The sequence below is a fragment of the Macaca mulatta genome, chromosome 3 (genome assembly GCF_049350105.2).
Source record: "Macaca mulatta isolate MMU2019108-1 chromosome 3, T2T-MMU8v2.0, whole genome shotgun sequence".
Taxonomy (NCBI): domain Eukaryota; kingdom Metazoa; phylum Chordata; class Mammalia; order Primates; family Cercopithecidae; genus Macaca; species Macaca mulatta.
Window position 1 is genome coordinate 26,775,742 of NC_133408.1, and position 23,007 is coordinate 26,798,748.

The following is a 23,007-nucleotide window of genomic DNA, read 5'->3' on the forward strand; positions in this document are numbered from 1 at the left end:
TCTCACGATAAATGATGCTGGTTCTCAATTTATCCACTACAGGGACAACAAGGTGCTTGACTTCACAAACACCACTTAGTCAACTGTCAGGCTGACAGGCTCCCCCAACAACTTTAATTTTAATATTCAATGTTCTTTCAGACAAATGCAAGTATTTTTATATGGGTAACTGTGATACTTAATTTTGTGTGTCAACTTAATTGGGTTGTAGGCTGCTGAGATATTTGGTTAAACATCTGGATGTTTCTGTGAGGCTGTTTCCGGATGAGATTAACATTTGAATCAGCAGATAGTTAGGCACATTCCCTTCCCCAATGCAGGTGGGCCTCTTACAATCCATTGAAGGCCTGAGTACAACAAAGAATGAATAATAAAAAATTATTTCTGTCCATCTGGCTGTCTTTGATCTGAGATATTAGTCCTCTCCTGCTTTCACACTCAGACTCAGATTGGAACTACATCATTGGCTCTACTGGTTCTCAGACCTTCAGACCAAGGACAGCTATATCCTCAGCTCTTCTGAGTTTGAACTTCTCAGCCTCCATAATCAGGTGAGCTAATTCCTTATAATAAACAAATATGTACATACATACATACAAAAAACATGGACTTACGGACAATTTGATTTAATGATTTTTCAACTCTCTAATGATGCAAAAGCAATATACTTTCAGTAGAAATCATGCTGGGAGTACCCATATGATACGGTTTGGCTCTATGTCCCCACCCAAATCTCATGTTGAATTATGGTCTTCAGTGTTGGAGGTGGGGCCTGGTGGGAGGGGACTGGATCATGGGGGCGGAACCCTTGCTGTTTTTAGGATAATGAGTGAGTTCCCATGAGATCTGTTTTTTCAAAGTGTGTGTAGCACCTCCCTCTTCGCTCTCTTTCTCTCCTGCTCTGCCATGGTAAGACCTGCTTTATTCTCCTCCACCTTCCGCCATGATTGTAAGTTTCCTGAGGCCTCTTAACCATGCCTCCTGTGCAGCCTGAGAACTGTGAATCAATTAAACCTCTTTTCTTCATAAATTACCCAGTCTCAGGTAGCTCTTTACAGCAGCGTGAGAATGGACTAAAATACCATACAATCATCTTGTTTTTCACTTTTAGTACAGTTTTCAATAAATTACATGAGATATTCAGCACTGTTTTATAAAATATGCTTTGTGTTACATGATATTGCCTAACTGTTGGCTAAGTGTTCTGAACATGTTTAGATAGCCTAGGCTAAGCTATGATGTCCCATAAGTTAGGTGTTTTAAATGTATTTTTGACATGATATTATCAATCCACGATGAATTTGTCAGGACATGAATTCATAGTAAGTGGAGTGGTATATACATACATCCTAATGTTTCTGTTCCTCTGGAGAAACCTGCCTAATACAATAACTGGAGATAAATCCCACCACTTTTGCAAAGGATGGGAGGAATGAAAGGACCTGCTAGAAGTGAATTACGGAAACTAATAACAAACAGAAGAAACTAGCAAAATGAGAGAATAAAACAAAAGGACATACAGTGCTTAGAAAGTTTTTTTTGTTGTTGTTATTTACTGTACTTTGAAATTGCCATCAGTTAAAAAGCATAACTTGAAATAATAGTTTTTTTTTAACTCTTATAATATTATTCTACATACACATTGATACAAAATACAACTCTTGGCAAAAAATGCTTAAAATCTGTCAGAATCAATTGTTTTTTCTGTTTCTGCAGATATATTCCCTGTTTATTTTTTTAAAAGGATAGCAGTCACCCAAGAAAAACACATTTTTTTTACTTGGAAGCTCATTTTACATTGTTTGAAGAAACAGCACTATTAGCATTTTAGGTGAAATCTAAGTCCCTATACCAGTCTGAAGAGAGCAATAAATAATACGTTACACTTGGCTTTACACTTGCCAAATTCAAGTTTCTGGATTTAATATTGTGAACAATATAATAGAATACAAAATGTTTTGCTTTCAGGGGAATTGCTTTTATTTCTTATTGTTATTATTATTGATACGGAGTTTCACTGTTGTCACCCAGGCTAGAGTGCAATGGCGCGATCTCAGTTCACTGCAACCTTCACCTCCTGGGTTCAAGCGATTCTCCTGCAGGGCAATAGCTTTTAAAAATCAGAATATCTCATTTCTTAAATGCCATTTGTCATTTTTTTTTCTTTTATGTGTGTTTGTGTGTAAAGTAAACAATCCGGAATGTACTGTGATGTATGTCAGTGGCTCCTTGATAAAGTTAATGAAGTGTGCACTATGTTAAACTGTTAGATGTCTCTGCCATTGTATTACTTTGGTATGCTTTAAACAATATCTGCTATGGGTTGCCAGTTAATAGACAGGCAACTAACATACAAGCACTGCTATTGGGAGCAAGTTTTTTTGTCATTTTTTTGTTAAAATTTTTTTTACTTGCTTGAGATCTTTGCTGAAGTGTTTGGTGAATATCAAAAAAATTAAATGGATGATTTATAATCCTTTGGGTATATACCCAGTAATGGGATTGCTGGGTCGGTAATTCTAGTTCTAGATCTTTGAGGAATTGCCATACTATCCTCCACAATGGTTGAACTAATTTACACTCCCACCAACAGTATAAAAGCATTCCTATTTCTCCACATCCTCTCCAGCATCTTTTGTTTCTGACTTTGTTTTATTTTTTTAATTTTTTATTATACTTTAAGATCTAGGGTACATGTGGACAACGTGCAGGTTTGTTACATATGTATACATGTGCCATGGTGGTGTGCTGCACCCATTAACTCGTCATTTACATTAGGTATATCTCTTAATGCTACCCTTCCCCTTGCATCCCACCCCACAACAGGCCCCAGTGTGTGATGTTCCCCTTCCTGTGTCCAAGTAATCTCATTGTTCAATTCCCACCTATGAGTGAGAACATGCAGTGTTTGGTTTTCTGTTCTTGTGATAGTTTGCTGAGAATGATGGTTTCCAGCTGCATCCATGTCCCTACAAAAGACACAAACTCATCCTTTTTTATGGCTGCATACTATTCCATGGTGTATATGTGCCACATTTTCTTAATCCAGTCTGTCATTCATGGACATTTGGGTTGGTTCCAAGTCTTTGCTATTGTGAATAGTGCCACAATAAACATATGTGTGCATGTGTCTTTATAGCAGCATGATTTATAATCCTTTGGGTATTTACCCAGTAATGGGATGGTTGGGTCAAATGACATTTCTAGTTCTAGATCCTTGAGGAATCGCCACACTGTCTTCCACAATGGTTGGACTAGTTTACAGTCCCACCAACAGTCTAAAACTGTTTCTATTTCTCCACATCCTCTCCAGCACCTATTGTTTCCTGACTTTTTAATGATCGCCATTCTAACTAGTGTGAGATGGTATCTCATTGTGGTTTTGATTTGCATTTCTCTGATGGCAAGTGGTGATGAGCATTTTTTCATGTGTCTGTTGGCTGCATAAATGTCTTCTTTTGAGAAGTGTCTCTTCATATCCTTTGCCTACTTTTTGATGGGGTTGTTTTTTTCTTGTAAATTTGTTTGAGTTCTTTCAAGGTTCTGGATATTAGCCCTTTGTCAGATGAGTAGATTGCAAAAATTTTCTCCCATTCTGTAGGTTGCCTGTTCACTCTGATGGTAGTTTCTTTTGCTGTGCAGAAGCTCTTTAGTTTAATTAGATTCCATTTGTCAATGTTGGCTTTTGTTGCCGTTGCTTTTGGTGTTGTAGACATTACGTCCTTGCCTATGCCTATGTCCTGAATGGTATTGCCTAGGTTTTCTTCTAGGGTTTTAATGGTTTTAGGTCTAACATTTAAGTCTCTATTCCATCTTGAATTAATTTTTGTATAAGGTGTAAGGAAGGGATCCAGCTTCAGCTTTCTACTTATGGCTAGCCAGTTTTCCCAGCACCATTTATTAAATAGAGAATCCTTTCCCCATTTCTTGTTGTCAGGTTTGTCAAAGATCAGATGGTTGTAGATGTGTGGTATTATTTCTGAGGGCTCTGTTCTGTTCCATTGGTCTATATCTCTGTTTTGGTACCAGTACCATGCTGTTTGGGTTACTGTAGTATAGTTTGAAGTCAGGTAGCGTGATGCCTCCTGTTTTGTTCTTTTGGCTTAGGACTGTCTTGGCAATGCGGGCTCTTTTTTGGTTCCATATGAACTTTAAAGCAGTTTTTTCCAATTCTGTGAAGAAAAATCATTGGTAGCTTAATGGGGATGGCATTGAATCTATAAATTACCTTGGGCAGTATGGCCATTTTCATGATATTGATTCTTCCTATCCATGAGCATGGAATGTTCTCCCATTTGTTTGTGTCCTCTTATATTTCATTGGGCAGTGGTTTGTAGTTCTCCTTGAAGAGGTACTTCACATCCCTTGAAAGTTGGATTCCTAGGTATTTTATTCTCTTTGAAGCAATTGTGAATGGGAGTTCACTCCTGATTTGGCTCTCTGTTTGTCTGTTATTGGTGTATAAGAATGCTAGTGAATTTTGCACATTGATTTTGTGTACTGAGACTTTGCTGAAGTTGCTTATCAGCTTAAGGAGATTTTGGGCTGAGACGATGGGGTTTTCTAAATATGCAATCATGTCTTCTGCAAACAGAGACAATTTGACTTCCTCTTTTCCTAATTGAATACACTTTATTTCTTTCTCTTGCCTGATTGCCCTGGCCAGAACTTCCAACACTATGTTGAATAGGAGTGGTGAGAGAGGGCATCCATCTTGTGCCAGTTTTCAAGGGGAATGCATCCAGTTTTTGTCCATTCAGTATGATATTGTCTGTGGGTTTGTCATAATTAGCTCTTATTATTTTGAGATATGTTCCATCAATACTAAATTTATTGAGAGTTTTTAGCATGAAGGACTGTTGAATTTTGTCAAAGGCCTTTTCTGCATCTATTGAGATAATCATGTGGTTTTTGTCTTTGGTTCTGTTTATATGCTGGATTACGTTTATTGATTTTGCGTATGTTGAACTAGCCTTGCATCCCAGGGATGAAGCCCACTTGATCATGGTGGATAAGCTTTTTGATGTGCTGCTGGATTTGGTTTGCCAGTATTTTATAGAATACTATTAACACTTCTAGTAAATAAACTAGAAAATAAACTAGAAATAAACTAGAAATAACTAGAAGAAATGGAGAAATTCCTGGACACATACACTCTCCCAAGACTAAACCAGGAAGAAGTTGAATCCCTGAATAGACCAATGACAGACTCTGAAATTGAGGCAATAATTAATAGCCTATCAACCAAAAAAGTCCAGTACCAGAGGGACTCACTGCCAAATTCTACCAGAGGTATAAGGAGGAGCTGGTACCGTTCCTTCTGAAGTTATTCCAATCAATAGAAAAAGAGGGAATCCTCCCTAACTCATTTTATGAGGTCAACATCATTCTGATACCAAAGCCTTGCAGAGACACAACAAAAAAAGAGAATTTTAGACCAATATCCCTGATGAACATTCACACAAAAATCATCAATAAAATACTGTTTCCTGACTTTTTAGTGATCACCATTCTAATGGACATGAGATGGTATCTCATTTTGGTTTTGATTTGCATTTTTCTAATGACCAGTGATGATGAAATTTTTCCATTTGTTTGTTGGCCCCATAAATTTCTTCTTTTGAAAGTGTCTGTTCATATCCTTCACCCACTTTTTGATGGGGCTGTTTGCTTTTTTTCATGTAAATTTAAGTTCCCTGTAGATTCTGCATATTAGCCCTTTGCCAGATGGGTGGATTGCACATATTTTCTCCCATTCTGTAGGTTGCCTGTTCGCTCTGATGATAGTTTATTTTGCCGTGCAGAAGCTCTTTAGTTTAATTAGGTCCCTTTTGTCAATTTTGGTTTCTGTTGCAATTGCTTTTGGTGTTTTAGTCATGAAGTCTTTGCTCATACCTATATCCTGAATGGTATTGCCTAGGTTTTCTTCTAGGGTTGTTACTGTTTTAGGTCTTACTTTTAAATCTTTAATCTATCTTGAGTTAATTTTTGTAAAAGGTGTAAGAAAGGGGTCCAGTTTCAGTTTTCTGCATATGGCTAGCCAGTTTTCCCAACACCACTTATTAAATAGGGAATCCTTTCCCCATTGCTTGTTTTCATCAGGTTTGGCAAAGATCAGGTGGTTGTAGATGTGTGGTGTTATTTCTAAGGCCTCTGTTCTGTTCCATTGGTCTGTATCTCTGTTTTGGCACCAGTACCATGCTGTTTTGCTTACTGTAGCCTTGTCATATAGTTTGAAGTTAGGTAGTGTGATGCCTCTAGCTTTGTTCTTTTTGCTTAGGATTGTCTTGGCTATATGAGCTCTTTTTTGCTTCCATATGAAAGTTAAAGTAGTTTTTTTCTAATTCTGTGAAGAAAGTCAATAGTAGCTTGATGGGAATCACATTGAATCTGTAAATTACTTTGGGGAGTATGGCCATTTACACGATATTGACTCTTCCTATCCATGAGCATGGAATGTTTTTCATTTTGTTTGTGTACTCTCTTATTTCTTTGAGCTGTGGTTTATAGTTCTCCTTGAAGAGGTCCTTCACATCCCTTGTAAGTTGTATTCCTAGGTATTTTATTATCTTTGTAGCAATCATGAATGGGAGTTTGCTCATGATTTTGCTATCTGTTTGTCTATTATTGGTGCACAGGAATCCTTGTGATTTTTGCACATAGATTTTGTATCCTGAGACTTTGCTGAGATTTTGGGCTGAGACAATGTATCCCAGAACTTAAAGTATAAAAACAAAACCAAGCACTGCATGTTCTCACTCATAGGTGGGAACTGAACAATGAGATCACTTGGACTCGGGAAGGGGAACATCTCACACTGGGGTCTATTATGGGGAGGGGGAAGTGGGGAGGGATTGCATTGGGAGTTATACCTGATATAAAGGACGAGTTGATGTGTGCTGATGAGTTGATGGGTGCAGCACACCAAAATGGCACAAGTACACATATGTAACAAACCTGCACGTTATGCACATGTACCCTAGAACTTAAAATATAATAATAATAAAAAAATAAATAAATAAAAACAAAGAAAAAGATTTAAGTCAACATATTGAGCAGAATAAGTAACAACAAATTAAATATTTTCAACAAAAAAGATTAAAAGAAGATGAGTTTAAGCCTGTTACAATGCACTGCTCTTCATCATATCTCAGATTCATAAAACATAAATCTGATTATGTGCTTTCTCTAAAGGAAGGTCACTTTTACTGGAAAATTGAAAAGTACCAGGATAATTGGTTAATTCAGTTCATATGTTTTTGAAGACGATAGATTGACATCCACTACAATTATCTAGATTGACATCTACAGCAATTATCCTTTAGATAATTGTATCTATGTATCCACACGTACATGGACGTTCTTAGAACTAACTCAATTCTATGTTCTTTCTTTTTTTGGTGCCTATTTTAAATAGTTTTATTTAATTCCACTTACAATACAGTGTTTATAAAGTGCAATGTTATTTCCTTCCCCTGTGCATGTTCCATATTCAAGTATTGAGAATGTCCAGTGACTTACTATAGCAGCTTAACTTTATAAAACTGCCACAGAATTTGCTGCAAATTTAGCTCTTTCAAATGTTTTAAATTTGTGGAACAATGCTACATCTATACTTGGGTTGGCTTAATCAACCTCTTCAATGGTGGGCCCTGAGGAAGCACCACCAGAGGGAGGAGCTCCACTACCAGGGAATCCCCCAGGTATTCCTCCTGGCATGCCTCCTGCACTCTGGTACAGCTTGGTGATGATGGGGTTGCAAACTTTCTCCAGCTCTTTCTGCTGATGTTCAAATGCTTCCTTCTCGGCAGTGTGATTCTTATCGAGTCAGCTGATAATTTCATTACAGTTGTCCAAAATCTTCTGTTTGTCCTCATCGTTAATCTTGCCTTGAAGTTTCTCATCTTCGACAGTTGCTTTCATGTTGAATGCATAGGACTCAAGTGAATTCTTGGATGACACCTTGTCCCTTTGCTTCTCATCTTCAGCTTTGTACTTCTCAGCTTCCTGGAACATACGTTCAATATCTTCCTTGCTCAAACGACCCTTGTCATTAGTAACAGTAAGCTTATTCTCTTTTCCTGTATTCTTGTCCACAGCAGAGACATTGAGGATACCATTGGCATCAATGTAAAAAATGACTTCAATCTGAGGAACACCTCGGGGTGCAGGAGGTATGCCCATGAGTTCAAACTTGCCAAGCAAGTTGTTATCCTTGGTCATGGCACACTCACCTTCATAAACCTGAATAAGCACACCAGGCTGGTTGTCAGAATAGGTAGTGAAGGTCTGTGTCTGCTTGGTAGGAATGGTGGTATTACGCTTGATGAGAACGGTCATGATACCACCAGCAGTTTCAATACCAAGGGAAAGAGGAGTGACATCAAAGAGCAGCAAACTTGAACATTTTCAGACTTGTCTCCAGACACAATGGCTGCCTGGACAGCTATACCAGATGCAACAGCTTCATCAGGGTTGATGCTCTTATTCAGTTCTTTTCCATTGGAGAAGTCTTGGAGAAGCTTCTGAATCTTGGGGATAAGAGTAGAACCACCAACCAGGACAATATCATGAATCTGTGACTTGTCTAGTTTGGCATCTCGAAGGGCTTTCTCTACTGGGTCCAGGGTTCCGTGGAAGAGGTCAGCATTCAATTCTTCAAATTGGGCATGGGTAATGGAGGTATAGAAGTCGATTCCTTCATAGAGACAATCGATCTCAACACTGGCCTGGGTGCTGGAAGAGAGTATGCTTAGCACATTCACAAGCAGTACAGAGGCGTCTTACAGCTCTCTTGTTCTCACTGATGTCCTTCTTATGCTTGCACTTGAATTCAGCAATAAAATGGTTGACCATTCGGTTGTCAAAATCTTCTCCACCCAAGTGTGTGTCTCTGGCTGTGGACTTGATCTCAAAGATTCCATACTCAATAGTGAGGACTGACACTCCGAAAATGCCACCTACCAGGTCAAAGATCAGCATGTTTCTTTCTGCTCCAACCTTTTTGTTTAAGCCATAAGCAATAGCAGCAGCCGTTGGCTCATTAATAATTCTTTTTTTTTTTTTTTTTTAATTGAGGAGGAGTCTCACTTTGTCTCCCAGGCTGGAGTGCGGTGGCGCGATCTCGGCTCACTGCAAGCTCCGCCTCCCGGGTTCACGCCATTCTCCTGCCTCAGCCTCCCAGTAGCTGGGACTACAGGCGCCGCCACCACGCCCGGCTAATTTTTTGTATTTTTTAGTAGAGACGGGGTTTCACCGTGTTAGCCAGGATGGTCTCGATCTCCTGACCTCGTGATCCGCCCACCTCGGCCTCCCAAAGTGCTGGGATTACAGGCTCATTAATAATTCTAAGTACATTGAGACCAACAATAGTTACAGCATGTTTGGTAGTCTGACGCTGAGACACATTAAAGTAAGCTCGCACTGTGACCAGAGCATTGGTAACAGTCTTCCCAAGGTAGGCTTCTGCAATTTCCTTCATTTTTGCCAGAACCACAGAGGATACCTCCTCTGGATAGAAGCTTTTGGTCTCTCCCTTGTATTCTACTTGGACCTTGGGCCTGCCGCATCATTCACCACCATGAAGGGCCAATGCTTCATATCAGACTGGACAACAGTATCATCAAATCTGCATCCAATCAGATGTTTGGCATCAAAAACTGTGTTAGTGGGGTTCATTGCAACTTGATTCTTTGCAGCATTATTGATCAACTGTTCAGTGTCCGTAAAGGCAACATAGCTTGGAGTGGTTCGGTTTCCCTGATCATTGGCAATTATCTCTACTTTTCCGTGCTGGAAAACACGCATACAAGAGTAGGTGGTGCCAAGATCAATACCAACTGCAGGTCCCTTGGACATGGTTGCTGGTGTGTAGGCCTGGCTCCGATAAAGAAGAAAGCCACAGGAGCCCCCAGAGCTGCAGGCAAATTTAATGAATGTTCGGTGTTCTTTCATATCAAAGTATGGCAGTATTTTTACAGAGTATTTGTTAATTCATGTGTTTATGAGGTCACATGTTGCTGAGATGATTTATAATTTTTCACTCCTGCTGCCAAACTTAGTTTTAAGAATTTTTTCCACTTTATCTTTGCTAGGTTTTAGCAACTTAAGTTATGTTCATCTCTGTGTGGGAATGTCTGTTGTTCACTCAGCACTATTTTCACGCCCTCCTACACTCTTCCCTGGGGAACACAGGGTAATCCCTTTTAGTTGTGCTGTAAATTAGGCTTTGCTGATGAGAGGCATTGAGAGCCATCATTCCTGCTGGTGCAATGGCTCACCTGTTAGGATTACACCTTTAATCCTAACACTTTGGGAGGCCGAGGAGGGTTGATCGGGGACACTGGGAGTTGGAAACCAGCCTGGTCAACATGGTGAAACCTCGTCTCTACTGAAAATACAAAAATTAGCTGGGCATGATGGTGGGTGCCTGTAATCCCACCTACTTGGGAGGTTGAGGCAGGAAAATCTCTTGAACCCAGGAGGCGGAGGTTGCAGTGAGCCGAGATCACGTCTTTGCACTCCAGCCTGGGAGACAGGACAAGACTCTGTCACAAAAATTAAAAAAAAAAAAAATAAGAAGAAAGCCATTATTCTTTAGTGCATTCTCCAGGTAGGCAAGTACTAGGAGAGCTATAGATATTAGATGTGAGATTTTGCTCTATGTTTCCAGATGAGCAAATTGTTCATTTTGGCTCTACCGGCAGCTGAGATAGTATGCCAGGTGTTTCTTGGGACTTGGATTCCCCAGCTCTTCCAGACTACCATGCAAGCTTCTAATTGTCTGTATTGTATTTCTTCCTATTAAATACACCCAGAGTGTTATTTGTTTGCCTGGCCTATATAGTGCCTGTTTTAATATTTACATGTAGGTTTGAGATCTAATATCTTCTTATCCTTCACATTAGCATGAAACAGGCTTCAGATACGTTTACTCCCTGCTTTTTCCATGTTTTTTATGGCTAGCTATGATATCTTGACAAATGGTAAAATTATCAAATACCTGTAATAGAATGCTTAAATTTAACTCTCGTGGTCTGTTTCAATTGAGGTGCCAATATCCTCTATAAGAGTCCAAAATAGACAAATCAACATGCATAGCTAAAAACAACAACAACAACAAAAACACATCCAAACTTATCTCATGACTCTTAAGCATTGCTTTCTTTTTCAACTAACATTTAAAACATCAGAAAAGCTGAATGATTGTGGGAGGCTATTTTGCAGAAAGGAACACACTGATATTTCCATCCCATCTCCCAGGAAGGAGAAGGGAGTGATACTCCTCCCTTCAGTTAAAGGGCAGCGGGATTCTCTAGAGTTTCAGCAGCTCCATCTGCATTTGGGATCATTCTGGTCTGTGGACTTCTAGTACGGCTGGGCCAAGAGAGTCTTAACACCCTGGACTGCCCTGATACTCCAGAGTGGTGAGACAAAAGGTATGTTTTCTTCATGACTCAGATACATGCCATGTAGGAGGGAGTAATCTGGGGAGCAGTTATCTCCTGTCCTGTCCAATAAGGCTACCTAGATAGGTGGGAAATCTCAACAAAAAGAGGCTGCAGGGGGCTACCAGGTGCCTAGGGCTAAGGAGTGTTGTACGTAACCACTTTCATTAAAGATGCAGAGATGTTTCCATTCAAAATGAGATAACTGCAGGAGAGAGGAGACTAAGAATGAGATTTCAAAAGAAACGTTTGCCAGATTCTGTGAGAGTGCATCCAAGTCATAATGGGACCCAATCAAATAAAAGGTTCCCTGTTCCCTTTCCTGTGGCTGGTCCCACTTTCCACTTAACCAACACTGGTGCACAGATATACTAGCTAGCTAATTTGGGGGACGGAGTGAACAAAAAGGAAAATAAATGCAAGTCACTGAACCCAACAGTCTGACCTTTAAATCTTCTTGTCTTATGGAGTAGAGTTTCAAATTCAATCAAGTTCTTATCTTAAAAGGGAGGAAGATTTTACATTAAATAAGATTCACAGTATTGATTCACATCTTGGACTGAACATTTAATGTCCTGAAGTCAGACTTCTTGAGACAATGAGAATCATACATTTGTTTATTTCCTATAAGAGAGCAGAAAGGCCAACCCATCTATAGGAGCTTCCATAAAGGAGCAAGTCAGATTATACTCACCAAATACTGTTTAAAGAGATGATGGGAGACAAAGTTTAGTTGAAGTTTAGGTCACAATTCGTGTTTTATATAAGTACAATTTAATGATATATTTTATATCCATAATACCAGATAAAAGCATACTATCAATGATTGGGCAGGTAAAAGATGCAAATTGTTATCAGAATTCTCTGTTGAATCTTGATTTAATCCCTTTTTTGGTCTTCAAAAGAGAAGAATTAATCAGTTATATTAAAGAGGAGTTATTCTCTCAAAGCAGGTTGTGCTATTTTCCTCAATTCAGTCTATAAGAAGGAGCTCCCAGTGCAGGGATCTGATTTATGAAACTCCTTATTTTCTTAAATAAAGAAAAATAAACTAGTGACTTTGGAATCAGGCAGACAAAGCTCTGAGTAATTATCGACATAATTAAAGTTTTAAAGTTTCACTTTCCTAAACTTAAACTAAAATGGGGCAAGGGATATGGCAAGAAAGAGAGAGAGAACCAGTATGTATTTTATATGACGTTATCTTGAGAGTTAAATTAGCCACTCTTGTAAAATTCTCAAAATACAAATGAATTTTAAGTTATTTCTACTTTATCCTCCAGTCACATAGAAACAAACTGACAATGGGGTCTCTTTTAATTTGAATTGTACACATCACCTTCTGGTGCAGTTTAACATTTAGATAGGGTGTAGATCGCCATCCATCTTTAATGCACGGAAAATAAGACATTGTAAGTAGCTCCTGTTGAATTAACTGGATGAGAATAGAGCTACAGACCTTTCATAAAGTGTAAATTTTAAAAAGACCCCAATACAAAACTAAAGCTAGACTTAAAACTAAATTGAACATAAATTAATAACTTTGATGTGTCAAAAGAAATTGAAGTTTTGATCTGAAAGAAACAATTCCCTATATGTCAGTCTATCAATATATGGCTACTAGATTTACTATCAATGCCAATTATTTTCAGGCCCCCAATTCCTGAAGATGCATCACTTCTCTTCTTTTTCCCTAAATCAGTAAAGCTGGAAAAGTAATGCATTTTACTGTTGTTTCCCTATATCTTAGTATAGGAAGTCGCTAAATGTTAAATGTATTAAAAAGCTGCATTTAAATTATGACCTTTACTTATAAACCTCAAATTCCATTCTTAATGGAATGAGGAATTCTGCTTAGATAACAGTTGAATAACTGAGAAGGTTTCTCCTTAGAACATTATTGATTAACTCAGACAATACAATGTTCTTTTAATATTGAAGATTCTACTGAAATTGCCATTTTTCCTAGCCAGGCTGAGGCATCATTTTGAGATCTGATAGGAGTGAGCATTAATTTTTGGAGTTGGAAATTGAGATATGTTTTTAATTTTTCTTACTTTCATTTCTTACTATTAGAAAATATTCATAAGGCTGAAATTGAGTAGTGGGGTTTGCTAAGCACAGGGATACTTTATCAGTCAGTTTGTGGTTGCTCCAGTACAAAATTAAAACAAGTTCCAAGAGTGCATTTGAGTTCCAGTTTCCTCAATTTAGGAGGAGAAGTTAAGTTATTCATTGAGTTATTATAGGGCATATAGTCTACATTTATTGGAGATACAAGAAAAAAGTACAGTAAGAGCCCCACAAAAGATATACAACTGAAATACCAGGGGAGTTATGGGCACATAGAATGGGTGTAGGATCAGAGGACATGAAAGATATCCTTGTTTATTTAGTTCTTTGCTTATTTAGCTCTTTGGAAAATTCCTTTCTGGTGTCTACCATTTAACAGACACTGGAATAAGAATTGAAGCTACATTGATGAATAAAATAAAGCTGTTCCTTACAAGACTGTCTCAGAATAACTACCACTTGGCTGTGTTTCTTAACCTGTAAAATAGAACTGATCGGAATTCTCAGTTTCTAGGTTGGTTGTGAGGAGTAAACTGGATAATCTATGGAAAAGGTTCTCTGTAGTGCCCAGCACTGTGTAAATATTAGTTGTGCATTCTGTTAGTGTGGTAAGAGAGCTTAAATTGCTCTCTGAAGGGCAGTGTGTGAGGAACTTGCCAATCGTCAACCTCTACAGATTAAACTTTATATAATTTATGTGGGTATTAATATCTAAAGATAATATTGGCACATTAGACCTAATATTTTCATAATTTGGATCTCAGATAATGTCTTGTCCCTAGGGTTAAACATCCGATACGGTTTTAGAGCCATCTTTATGACTATCAGTCAGCATTGGTGGCATGCTACTATAGATATAGACGGTTAGAAACCTTGGCCACATCTATGTTGATTCAAGTTCCTTTTAGAAATAAATCAACATCAGAATCTTTTGTTTTTAATGCATATCATCCTTACAAAATAACCTGGAAATTGGGAGGGAAAATGTAGTTACTCTATGCTTGACAATTAATGAGAAATTTATACACTATGACGTACTTTTGAACAAACATATCCCGTTTGTTTCCAGGTAACCTCATGATTAAACTAGAAAGCTGCCTTGGCCAGACCGGAGTTGCTATAACAATCCCAAATCACAATGGATTAATATCATTAAAGTTTATTTCTTACTCATGCAAAGTCCAATGTGGATGTTCTTGGTCAGACGTTCTACAGGACATCTCCATCCATCCAGGACATCCAGGACATTCTCATTTATCCTTCAAGGGGTGAACTAGGGAAGGAGATAATTTCATGTATTGGTTCTGGGACCACTTTGACTCTTGCCATCTTCCACTGAGTCGTTTGCCTCCTGCTACTAAAAAATAAGTATAAGAAGAATGTGTATTAGTATATCCTCCATAGTGCCAGAACTGGAAATGCACTATATAACTTCTGCCCATATTCTACTTGCCACCTGGCCCCAGCCAGCTGATAGGAAACTAAAGAAATGGAGTCTTTTATGTGCCAGGGGAAAAATGAAACAGTCCAATCAAATTATAGCATTGCATCTATCATAAAAGTCCATTATTACAACTATATTTGAATTTTTAGAAAAGTACACCAAATTTGTCATTATCAATACCTGAAACATTCTCTAAATAAACACCTCACATCTGTTTACTATAATTTATAAAAACTAATACAAGGGATGGCTAGAATTTGTGATTATGAGATTTCTTTCTCCAAATGTAAATCTTAGGCTTTAACAAGAATTGGGCAGCACTGATTCTAAAAATACGTTTCTACATATCCCTTTCTTCATCATTCCTGGTAGAGTGCACAAGATAATAATATTCTTTAAATAACTTTTCACTTACACTTAATCTTGAAAAGAAGATTTGTATACCTGAACTCAGGTGTTTTCATAAAACGAATATAATCTCATTTTGTTGTACTGAAATTGAAAAAATACAACTACAAAGGAAACCTCTTTTCTTTTCAGCCATAATGAACTTGAATAAACATAACATTCAGAAGGTTTACTGGTGATTTCTTTTCCTGAAATGGTGAATAAAATACATTTCATTGTGATCTGAGTAAAATTTCATGGGATGAAGCTTATTGTACAATAAACACACTTAAATTTCATTGGGTCTTTTCAAATTGTTATATATCTCTCTATACCTGAGACAGTCTATAAAAAAAAGCAATATGGCAATCATTTATAATTTCAAAATTATTTTAAAGTTGATAAGTAATAAACTGCCGGACATGTGATGTAAGGTCATTTATATTAGGTTAGTGCAAAAGTAATTACATTTTTCCCATTTAAGGTAATATTTGTGACAAGAGGTTATTTTAAGTTTGTGTTAGAAAACCTCTCGCCTCAACATCATAATCAGAGCAATGATACTATGAATCATATTATCTTACTCAGACTGCTTCAAATGTGAAACAGTAAAATGCTAGAAAATGTCATGATAGTTATATGGCTAAATATGGTGGAATCTAATAATTTTAAATAAAAGATAATCAAATATATTTCATGTGCAATAGACATACAATTGGATAGCATTATGAGACAGATGAGTAATTCATTAAAAAGTCTGGTAGAAATGAATTTAATACATTTTCCTTTGGATTGTCAGCATTGTGGTTAATCACAGAATGCTTCTAATTCTCCCCAATTAGTATATCTGTGTTTCAGTCAAGAAATTGGAACACTTTATGTAAGAAAAGAAATATGCCTAACAAAGGATTGAACAATAAATAACCCTCAGTCCCGAATTTTTATGACAATTTTATTTTATTAGTACATCCTCCAATAGGCTAGGAGTCACTTGAGGTATTAGTAGCAGTATCAGTTCATTTGTGTGTGTGTGTTGATGTAATTTCAAACTTTACGAGAAATGACAAGTACAGTACAAAGTAGTCCCACAAAACTCCTTGCCAAGACATCCCATTCAAATTTGGCAAATGTCCCAATAATATCCTAAAATAAATCTAATCCTGGATCATTCCTTACATTGATCATCGTATCTCTTTAGCTTTGCTTATTCTGAAATAATTCCTCAATGTTTCTTTGATTCTTATGACCTTATATTTTTGAAGACTAATAGGCCAGTTATTTTGTAAAATATTCCTCAATTTGGGTTTATCTGATGTTTTTTCACGATGAAATTCATGTTATGCATTTTTGGCAGGAATATCACAGAAGTAATTCTGTGTTTTTATCATTGCCTGTCAATCTATCACATTCCTGGGAATATTGACTTTAATCACTCAGTTATACTAGTGTGCTAGCTATCTCTGCTGTGATGTTACACTTTTCCTCTTTATAATTGATGAGAATTCTGGAGGGAAGTATTTTAAAACTATGCAAATATTTCAATGTTCATCCAACTTTTGTATACTAGTGATAACAACCATAGATGTTTGAGTAAATTATTACTAACATGATTGCCAAATGGAGATTTCCTATTTCGATGATTCCTTCTACACCTACTTTTCATTCTATTTTGAATATATTCTCTCTCTCTCTCCATTTATAATTAATTTGTTTTATTCAGTTATATGTATATCACATTGTATATATCTATATATTGTGTATAATATTATATGTAATAATAATGCAAGTACAACTGGTTAACATACACCTGTTAAATCTGTGGAGGCTCATTAAAATAGCTAATATTCATATGTTGGTCCCCATGATCCAGATAAGTCTCCCTGTATTCCACACACACACCACTGTATATTTCATATAACTTCACATGGACATAATCATTTGCAAAAATTTTAGCCATGAAACAGACAATTTCCCTAAACATATGAGGCTAACAAGGTTGATGGTAACCATGCTGCAAGAATGGTCCTTTTTGACTTAACCAAATTTTGCATAAATGAAGCACTCCAGAACCAACCAGGATTTCTACTTTGATGAATCAAGAGGTAATCACCAATAAATGACTAAATCAAAATGAATTGCTGAGTATCCACAAAATGATGTTTAAAACATAGCCCTTGAAGACAAAGCTAAAATTTTTCATAGAATAAGCATGTAAGCTGTTAATTTTGCAACCTTTTTCATTTTGGCAATTGAACTTACTAAATTTATTTAAAGAGATTTTCATAAATAGTTTTAAATTCTTTCCAGCTGAAATATAATACTCAGCATCTCTGAATCATAGAGATTTTAGAGGATATTTTAAGTAAAAAAAAAAAGTGAACTGTTAAGTAAACTGAGAAACTAAAGTTTATTTCCAAATTGCATAGCACTGCACTTTTTAAGACAACACAAAGTTATTATGTTATTAAGTATTTTATAATAAAAGTTATGGGTGAATTAGAAGTGCTTATGTTACTGGACGGTCTTTGTTCTTAGAGCTCCCAAGATGGGGTGGGACCTTTGGAAAATGGGGCAGGCTGCTCCCAAGATGGTGGCAAGTCTTTTGTTCTCTGACCTGGGGTTCTTGGCCTCACAGATTCCAAGGAATGGAATGTTGGGACATGCGGTGAGTGTTATAGCTCTATTAGAAGCCATGGGTCATGGAAGAGAACCTTGGAACCCAGCAACCAGTGTTCAGCTTGATTAAGACGAACCTGGGCACTCAGCTATGCAGGAACAATGGTGAGCCTTTAGCCCGGTTGGGAGTGGCAGTGGGCGCCTGGCTGCATCAGGAGCACAGCGGACACCCTGTCGGATCTGGAGGGATGGATGTCAGAGGCGGGTCTATGATGACAGTCATCAGCAGTGGCAGATGGTGAGTGAAAGCTCAGCTTGAGTCGGAACAAACATGGACCAGAAGAGTGTGCAGTTGCAAGATTTAATAGAGTGAAAACAGAGCTCCCATACAATGGGAAGGGAGCCAAAGGGGGTTGCCACTTCCTGCTCCAATGCCTGGGTTTATATCCAGATCATTGTCGCTCCCCCTGTGCTCTCAGATGATAGATGATTTGACTATTTCTTTACCTCCCGCTTTTAGCCTAATTTGTATTTTAGTTAGCCGTCTTTACTACCTGATTCCTCAGGTGTGAGCTGAGTTACAAGCCCCATGTTTAAAGGTAGGTGCGGTCACCTTCCCCAGCTAGGCTTAGGAATTCTTAGCCTAGGAAATCCAGCTAGTCCTGTCTCTCACTTATTCCACTAAGATTCACTTTATTATTATAATTAAATAGATTAGAAATGTTTGTACTAAAGAATGCCTTTCCCGAGGCACAGCGGACACCAGGACTCCAAGATGGCGTCAGTGGTACCAGTGAAGGACAAGAAACTTCTGGAGGTCAAACTGGGGGAGCTGCCAAACTGGATCTTGATGCGGGACTTCAGCCCTAGTGGCATTCTCGGAGCATTTCAAAGAGGTTACTACCGGTACTACAACAAGTACATTAACGTGAAGAAGGGGAGCATCTCGGGGATTACCATGGTGCTGGCATGCTATGTGCTCTTCAACTACAGCATTTCCTACAAGCATCTCAAGTACGAGTGGCTCCGCAAATACCACTGAAGAGGACACACTATGCACCACCCCCTGACCCCATGACCTTGGCCTGAGCCCCTCCGTGAGGAACACAATCTCGATCGTTGCTGAATCCTTTCATGTCCTAATGGGAATTAACCTCCAAATAAAAGATGACTGGTTAAAAAAAAAAAAAAAAAAAGAATGCCTTTCCCTTTCATTAGATTCTTCAGAGGTGAAAGGAAACCTGTAACATTGCAAATGCCACGCTAGACATTTGACTAGCCTTCTATGGCTAGACTACTTGCCATAAAGAAGACCTTACAGAAAAACAAGAGGCTTGGGAAAAGTAGAGGTGACTCAGTAAAGAATATGAATATGAATGAATATTCATGAATGAAAAAGAGTGAATATGAATGAAAAAGAAGCAAAAAACCAATAACCCTTAACTTGTTCCAGAATAAATGTTCTATTAGAGCAATTTCTTTTTTTATCTTCTTCTCAGAAGTCAGTCTTGAAAATCACACAATGAGTATTAAAGTGTAAAACTTATGGTGATGAATATACACTTGTGTAGAGAATCACAAATGTACATTTGGTTGTTATTTCATTACATATGCAGAGATCTCAGTTATGTGCACTCCAACTGGAGAATGTTCTTCATTGATTGATTGTAACCACAGAAGGAAGCTTTCCAAGAGCTCAATCTGAAGGAATTTCTACTCAAATTTACATCAAGATAGTAGTTTTTATCTGTATTTTGGAAACTTTATATAGATAAAATATCATATTATTGTGTTATGCTATCTTGTCAAAATATGTAGATTAGACAAAATATTTGTTAACATATGATGGATATACAAGAAGGCTTACACACACACACAAACATGCACACATCACAGTATACCAGTAATTTGTTTATATATTTTCACTAGATAAACTAGTTCAAAATATATAACATGTAAATTTTAATGTATTTTATGTATTATTTATTGTTTTATTAAAGTTCTTAAAGATAGTGACTATTTAAAATTTGTTCTACCATTAAGCTTAACTTATACTACAAGAAAGTTGTTTGTAATTTACATTATACTCTAAGCTATACTTTATGTAGCTTTATGTAGCAATGGTAATTCCCAACCTTGTATGCCAAAATTCTGTGCATGTGGTTAGTAGCTTACTAACTTATTATTGTTAATTTTACACATATATTAACACTGCTATTGTGTGAAACGCCTTCAAAAACACTGAAATTGAATAGGAGTGGTGAGGGAGGGCATCCTTGTCTTGTGCTGGTTTTCAAAGGGAATGCTTCCAACTTTTGCCCATTCTGTATGATATTGGCTATGAGTTTGTCATAAATAGCTCTTATTATTTTGAGATATGTTCTATCAATACCTAGTTTATAGAGTTTTTAGCATGAAGAGATGTTAAATTTTATCGAGGGCCTTTTCTGCCTCTATTGAGATAATCATGTGATATTTTTGTCATTGGTTCTGTTTATGTGACGAATTACATTTATTGATTTACATATGTTGAACTAGCCTTGCATCTCAGTGATTAAGCCAACTTGAACGTGGTGGATTAGCTTTTTGATGCACTGCTGGATTTGGTTTGCCAGTATTTTATTGAGGATTTTCGTATCGATGTTCATCAGGGATATTGGCCTGAAATTTTCTGTTTTTCTTGTGTCTCTGCCAGGTTTTGGTATCCGGATGATGCTAGCTTTGTGAAATGATTAGGGAGGAGTCTCTCTTTTTCTATTGTCTGGAATAGTTTCAGACAGAATGGTACCAGCACCTCTTTATACTTCTGGTAGAATTTGGCTCTGAATCCGTCTGGTCCTGGGATTTTTTTGGTTAGTAGGCTATTAATTGCTGCCTTGATTTCAGAACTTGTTATTGGAATATTCAGGGATTTGACTTCTTCATGGTTTAGTTTTGGGAGGGCATATGTGTCCAGAAATTTATCTATTTCTTCTAGATTTTCTAGTTTGTTTATTTGCGTTGAGGTGTTTATAGTATACTCTGATGGTAGTTTGTATTTCTGTGGGATCAGTGGTGATATCCCCTTTATCATTTTTTAATTGTATCTATTTGATTGTTCTCTCTTTTCTTCTTTATTAGTCTGGCTAGTGTCCTATCTATTTTGTTAATCTTTTCAAAAAACCAGCTCCTGGATTCGTTGATTTTTTGAAGTGTTTTTCGTGTCTCTATCTTCTTCAGTTCTGCTCTGATCTTAGTTATTTCTTGTCTTCTGCTACATTTTGAATTCGTTTGCTCTTGCTCCTCTAGTTATTTTAATTGTGGTGTTAAGGTGTCAATTTTAGATCTTTCCTGCTTTCTCCTGTGGGCATTTAGTGCTATAAATTTCCCTCTAAACACTCCTTTAGTTGTGTCCCAGAGATTTTGGTACATTGTGTCTTTGTTTTCATTGGTTTCAAAGACCTTCTTTATTTCTGCCTTAATTTTGTTATTTATTCCATAGTCATTGAGGAGCAGGTTGTTCAGTTTCCATGTAGAACTCAGTTTCTTTATCCTGAGTTCTAATTTGATTGCACTGTGGTCTGAGAGACTGTTTGTTATGATTTCCATTGTTTTGCATTTGCTGAGGCATGTTTCACTTTTAATTTTGTGGTCAATTTCAGAATAAGTGCGATATAGTGCTGAGAAGAATGTATATGCCATTGTTTTGGGGTGGAGAGTTCTGCAGATGTCTATTGAGTCCACTTGGTCCAAAGTTGAGTTTAACTCCTGAATATCCTTGTTAATTTTATGTTTTGTTGATCTGTCTAATATTGACAGTGGGGTGTTAAAATCTCCCACCATCATTGTGTGGGAGTCTAAATCTCTTTGTGGGACTCTAAGAACTCGTTTTATGAACCTTGGTGCTCCTGTATTGGGTGCCTTTATATTTAGGATAGTTAGTTCTTCTTGTTGCATTGATCACTTTACCATTATGTAATGCCCTTCTTTGTTTCTTTTGATCTTCGTTGGTTTCAAGTCTGTTTTATCAGAGACTAAGATTGCAGCCCCTACTTTTTTTTTCTTTTCATTTGCTAGGTAAATATTCCTCCATCCCTTTATTTTGAGCCTACGTTTGTCTTTGCATGTGAGATGGGTCTCCTGAATACAGCACACCAATGGGTCTTGACTCTTTGTCCAATTTGCTAGTCTTCGTCTTTTAATTGGGGCATATAGCCCATTTACATTTAAGGTTAATATTGTTATGTGTGAATTTGATCCTGTCATTATGATGCTAGCTGGTTATTCTAGTCATTAGTTGATGCAGTTTCTTCATAGTGTCGATGGTCTTTACAATTTGGTATGGTTTTGCAGTAGCTGTTATGAGGTTTTCCTTTCCATATTTAGTGCTTCCTTCAGGAGCTCTTATAAGGTAGGCCTGGTGGAAACAAAATTGCTCAGCATTTGCTTGTCCATAAAGGATTTTATTTCTCCTTCACTTATGAAGCTTAGTTTGGCTGGATATGAAATTCTGGGTTGAAAATCATGTTCTTTAAAAATGTTGAATATTGACCCCCAGTCCCTTCTGGCTGTAGGGTTTCTGCAGAGAGATCCGGTGTTATTCTGATGGACTTCCATTTGCGGATAACCCGAACTTTCTGGCTGCCCTTAACATTTTTTCCTTCATTTCAACCTTGGTGAATCTGATGATTATGTGTCTTGGGGTTGCTCTTCTCAAGGAGTATCTTTGTGGTGTTCTCCGTACTTCCTGAATTTGAATGTTGGCCTGTCTTGTTAGGTTGAGGAAGTTCTCCTAGGTAATATCCTAAGAGAGTTTTCCTACTTGGTTCCATTCTCCCCATCACTTTCAGGTACACCAATCAAACTTAGGGTTGGTCTTTTCATGTAGGTCCATATTTCTTGGAGGTTTGTTCATTCCTTTTCATTCTTTTTTCTCTATCATTGTCTTCACGCTTTATTTCATTAAGTTGATCTTCACTCTGTGATTTCCTTTCTTTGGCTTGATCGATTTGGTTATTGATATTTGTGCATGCTTCACGAAGTTCTCATGTGGTGTTTTTC

At 37.4% G+C, this 23,007-nt stretch overlaps 1 protein-coding gene and 1 pseudogene across 2 annotated transcripts; one reads left to right on the forward strand and one right to left on the reverse strand.

Annotated features, from left to right (window-relative positions):
- Window positions 1-7,566: 7,566 nt before the first annotated feature.
- LOC709412 (heat shock cognate 71 kDa protein-like) lies at window positions 7,567-9,901 on the reverse strand. Its single transcript, XM_015133087.3, is given in 5 exon segments — window positions 7,567-8,399; window positions 8,402-8,745; window positions 8,747-9,039; window positions 9,332-9,567; window positions 9,570-9,901. Coding segments are annotated over 5 exon segments (1,935 nt in total). The 5' UTR covers window positions 9,859-9,901; the 3' UTR covers window positions 7,567-7,626.
- Window positions 9,902-18,715: 8,814 nt separating this feature from the next.
- Window positions 18,716-19,165, forward strand: LOC709495 (ATP synthase F(0) complex subunit f, mitochondrial pseudogene; annotated as a pseudogene). Its single transcript, XR_001443458.3, has one exon. The product of XR_001443458.3 is annotated as an ATP synthase F(0) complex subunit f, mitochondrial pseudogene (transcript).
- The last annotated feature ends 3,842 nt before the right edge of the window (window positions 19,166-23,007 follow it).